General features: G+C 41.6%; 1 protein-coding gene across 4 annotated transcripts in view; it reads left to right on the top strand.

Moving 5' to 3' along the window:
* Gatb (glutamyl-tRNA amidotransferase subunit B) overlaps positions 1 to 5,058 on the top strand; it is an 87,824-nt gene that overhangs the window by 45,013 nt on the left and 37,753 nt on the right. For all 4 annotated transcript variants that reach the window (XM_029556762.1, XM_029556763.1, XM_029556761.1 and 1 more), the window contains 2 exons: positions 978 to 1,022; positions 2,825 to 3,014. In XM_029556762.1, the coding sequence (XP_029412622.1) occupies positions 978 to 1,022; positions 2,825 to 3,014 (235 nt within the window). The remainder of the gene's footprint in view (positions 1 to 977; positions 1,023 to 2,824; positions 3,015 to 5,058) is intronic.

The following is a 5,058-nucleotide window of genomic DNA, read 5'->3' as shown; positions in this document are numbered from 1 at the left end:
CACACACACACACACACACACACACACACACACGCACTCGCACGCCACTGAAATAATTTCTTTTTTTAAAAAATTATCTTTCTAGACATTGCTCTTTCATTTATTATGTTTTAGTGTATTCATATGTGTATGCCCTATGGAAGTTTGAAGAGCTTGAATTTGGCTATGTCTGTTACTGGTTGAGAAAACCCTATGCTACACAGTAACAAATATCTGAGATATTCAACTTATAAAGAGAAAAGGCTTGTTTTGGCAAATAGTTTTAGGGGTTTCACTCGATGATGGGTTGGGCCTATAGTGGCACATCTTGGTTAGAATACATGGCTAAGCAAAACTATTTACCTCATTGCCAATATGAGGTTAATCTTGATCGTCAGCTTGATTGGATTAGTGAAGCACACCTCTTGTGAGTCTGATAGTGTTTCCAGAAACCATTAGAACATGAGGATTCTGGTTTAGTGAATGGATTAATCCATGTCTAAAGTCATAATACAATGGCAGTATTAGGAGGTGGGGCCTAGTTGGAGGAAGAGTGTCACTGGGAGAATGTCCTTTGGAATATACCTTGCTCTGTCCTCTCCTGTATTCTCTTTTCCTTGTTTTTATGCTGCCATGATGACAGCTGTTGGGCTCTACCATGCCCTCCCACTCTGATGGACAGGCACCTCTGAAGCCATAAGCTTAAGAAAATGTATATTTTCCCTCTTCTCTCTGCCACGCATTTGGTAAGAGTGGTGAAGCAAGTAACAGAGCTAGGAAACAGAGAGAGGGACCATGGTTCCACAGCCCCTTTCCAGGACAAACTCCAGTGATGTGAAGACCTCCCATTAGGCCTCATCACTTCAGGTTTTTACCACTTCTAAACAGGACCAAGCTGAGGACCAAGCTTTTAACACATAGCAGCTCCCTGTCTACATGTAGTCTAGCGAATGCTGCATGCAGTGTTTGCTTACTATTGTCTGTCTTAACTATTGTAGGTGCACCGTGCCAATGAGGGACAAAGAAGGAAAACAGGACTACAGGTGATTACTCTTCACGTCAGGTCCCGTTATATATGGGGATATATTTCAAATCCATTTGGAAATCAGCATAATGATTCTGGAGAATTTTTAGGAGCCACTTGTTGTTACATGATAGAAATCAAGACTTCCTACTTTATTTTGTATGTACTGAGAAAAGTGTTATTTTCCTGACTTGGTAGCTGCAGAGTCCCTGGTTTAATAGGATCAACTGCTAGAAGATACCTGTTCAATGACTTCTGTATTAAGGATGCTATGGCCCAGCTAAGATAGTAAGTTTAGCCTAGGCTCACATTAGCAGTAAATTCTATAGTACATCCAGTGTCCTTGGGAACAAACGAAAAAAGAGATGGGTCTGTCAGTGGATGGTCGCTTCAGAACTCAGGTGGTGCTCTTTTATTGACCAGCTAACAAGTTGGGGGGAGGTAGTTCAGTGGGCCCATCATGTCAGAGGTCCCCGGTTCTATTCTTATACTAAGGAGAATGAAAGAGAGGTACTTTACAGAAGGCCTGCAAATGAAACCATAAGGATAGGCTTAAGATAAATCAAACCCGTGACTTACCTACATAGAGTTTAGCAGATTATGAAGATGGAAGTTTTAGGAAATAAAGTTGTTACAATTAGTGTAGTTGTTCTTTGTGACATGCAGGGTACCTTCATCCCATACTCTCCTCTTGCCCTGTCAAAGGCAAGGATTTTCATTACTGTGATCTAGGTTCAGGCTTTTTCCTAAGAATCTTTAGTCTTCCGTGTTGCCACCCCAACACTGCATTCTTGAGCGTGGAGTTGCTTTTACCTCAGCCAACAGCTTCTGCTGAATTCCTCAAGTTAAATGGCAGTGGGTCTCAGGACGTCTCTCTTTGGATTTCTTCTCACTTTCAGGGGTCATCCTGATTCATACTAGAGATCAGCACTGCATTGTGGAGTCGCTTGCACTTGGCTCTAGTGCCTTCCATGTGTTTAGTATTACCCTGCTTTTACATAAGCCCTTTGGCACGTAGAGGCAGAGAAAGCATTAGTCCTGGAATAGAACAAAGAAAGGGATATTTTTGTTTCCTCAGATTCTGTATAGTGGCGTAGCCTGCATATTTTTTAAAACTGACCTTTTTTTAGAGCGGCTTTGGGCGGGAAGTAGAGAGTTCTCATGTACCTCTTCCTGGCCTCAATACTGTCTCCTGTTATTAACCTCTTGCATTATGTGGCCTGTGACAGTGATAAACCAGTATTGCTGCTTGGTATTCTCAGAACTCCATAGTAAACACTAGAATTCATGCACTCGCTGTTGCGAGTTCTCTAGGTTCTGGCATATGTGTGGTGGAATGTAGCCACCATTACAGTATTACATGTGATAGTTGTACTGTCCTGACGGTGTCCCGAGCTCCACCACTTCACGCCCGCTAGCTTCTATATTTTATTTAGGCAAATTCATTCAGTTATTCTACTTCGCTCATCCCCTTTGACTTCTCATTATTATACAGGTATGCTAAAAATAGTTTAAAATAGGGGAGTCATCCTTCTTCCCTATTGGCGAAATGTTCTTGCTGGAGCTGTGGCCCCGGTCCCTCTGTTTTTGTCCTCGCCAGCGTAAATGAGAGTGTAGCCCAGACCCGTGGTATTCCTTCTCCTATCATTCCTCTGTGTGAAGAAGGGTGGGTTTGCTGGACACTGTCCTAGGCTCTGGGACATCTGGAAGCATTGCAAATACTGTGGTGTGGCACCTAAGCACAGAATCATTCTATCATAGTTAGATTTGTGGTCATAATTAATCCGGATACTCAGAGTCAGGTCCCATCTGTTCTCATAGGTTTATGCCGGAGCCCAACCTGCCTCCTCTGGTACTCTATAACTCCACGTCTCTGCCTGCACATGCCGACATTCAGCAAGTGGTCAACATTGACCAGATTCGGGACATGCTCCCCGAGCTTCCCAGTACAACCAGAGAGAGACTCATCCAGAAGTATGGCATATTGCCGGAGCACAGCTTCACATTACTGGTAGGTGTCAATCAGCTTGGAACTAACACAGCTCAGCAGACTGAGTGATGCTCTGCAGAGCCCCCCGCATGCACCATCAGTGGGGAGTGGGCAGATTTCTCCACTCCTACTCTTGACACCTCTGGGAGGAGTAAGGCATAGTAACCTCGCGTGCCACCCGTATTGGCAGGCTCAACAACAGAGAAGGAAGCAACATCTCCTAGTGGTCATTTCTCCTCGAGAAATGAACGGCTGCTCACAGCAGCCATGGAGACTAAAGCCAGTCCAGGTGTTACAGATGAGTGATTTCCCATGTATTGGTAGGGTGCACACGCAAATCAGTGCACAGTTTTCTAGAGGTCTAACAGTACTGCATCATGACAGGGTCTGCCAGGATCTTAGGGTCTCAAAAGCTAGCCAGTTGTTGCCAGTTGTGGAAGAAGGCATTTATTCTGCACAAAATGCTGAAAACTGATTAAAAGTCTTGGTTCTCTGAATCTTGAGGATACCTCTCTTGGACCATTTGAGAATTTGACACCCTTGAGATAGCTTAGGTATTTTCCATTCTTTTCAGAGCTGCCTGGGGCTTTGTATCAAATTTCTTTGTCATGGCAACCATAAAGGGATGCAACATCACTGAGCGTGGCATTCTGTCAGAGCTGTCATCTCCTTGTCAGCAGGAGAAAAAGAAAAATTGTTTTGTTTGTTTTTTTCAATCAGTGTGTCACATAGCCTAGGCTGGCCTTGAATTCATTGTGTATCCAAGGCTGACCTCGAACTCCTTATCCTTCTTCATCTTTCAGAGTAGCAGCATATGTAGATTTTTGCTTTTTTTAAAATTTTTTAAATTTTTTAAAATTTAATAACTACATGATTAGAAGAAGCATTTCATTACAGCTTTAACATATTCAGTAACACATTCCAGAGCAAGGATACATCTCTTTCAAAGGTGGCTATAAATTTTTAGATTCACAATTGAATTGCAGTCATACAATATTGAACTCAGTACAAACCCTGTAAGACATAAAATTGAATGAGTTTTTACCCTTGAAAGAAGATCTCCATTTCATTTTAAGATACGCCGTTTCCTACATTTTTAATGCTCCTAACACTCACATGTTTGCACATGTGTCTTTAATCTCTGTATATCTGATTATAAAATTATTAGTCACAATTGGTTATACTTGGATCCTTAGTACCTGAGTATAGTCATCAGGTAGATTTCACTGGTAATGTTTATCACCTCTACTATTTAACATGAAGTAAATTTTTTTTTAATTTTTAATAACTACATGATTAGAAGAAGCATTTCGTTACAGCTTTCACATATTCAGTAATACACACCAGAGCAAGAGTACATCTCTTTCACAAGTGGCTGTAAGTTTAGTTGGATTAATACAGCTATACAATATTGAACTCAGTATAAACCCTGTAAGACATAAAATTGAATGAGTTTTTAACCTTTAAAAAAGGTCTCCATTTCATTTTAGAATATATTGTTCCTTGCAGAAAGACTCATTGTTTTTGTTACTAATACTGAGATGTTGGAGCATACATCTCCAGTCTCTATGTATCTGATTATTACTAGTCATAATCGGTTGCACTTGGATCCTTGGCGCCTGTGTATGTCTAGAAAGTCATCAGGTAGATTTCAATGGTAATGTTTATCCTCTACTAATCAACATGACAAATTTCCATGCTTCCTCCTCAAATATAATACATTTTTTAAAATTTGTTGATTGTGTGTGTGTGTGTGTGTGTGTGTGTATCACACAAACCATCCCAAACAATCTTATTCAACTATACACCACTTCCCACATGACACCCTCCCATAGGCTCCCTCCCCTTCTAGAGCCCTTATACTCTGATATCCCTGCTACTGTCTGCTGTGTTGTCGGCACCCCCAGCCCTTCCCTACTACTTGCCCTTCTGGTGAATCTATTCAGCCTATCTAGAAGTCTTTGTTTTAGGAGGGTCAGCTGTTCCTCATCTAGCAGCAATCAGTTGTCAATATTCCTTTAGATAAGACTGGGGTCTGCTGTTCATTTTCCCAGTTCTATGCTGG

The sequence above is a fragment of the Nannospalax galili genome, unplaced genomic scaffold (assembly GCF_000622305.1).
Source record: "Nannospalax galili isolate Female #2095 unplaced genomic scaffold, S.galili_v1.0 scaffold305, whole genome shotgun sequence".
NCBI classification, from domain to species: Eukaryota; Metazoa; Chordata; class Mammalia; order Rodentia; family Spalacidae; genus Nannospalax; species Nannospalax galili.
The sequence above is the reverse complement of the archived record's forward strand: the minus strand, read 5'-3'. Positions and strand labels throughout refer to the sequence as shown.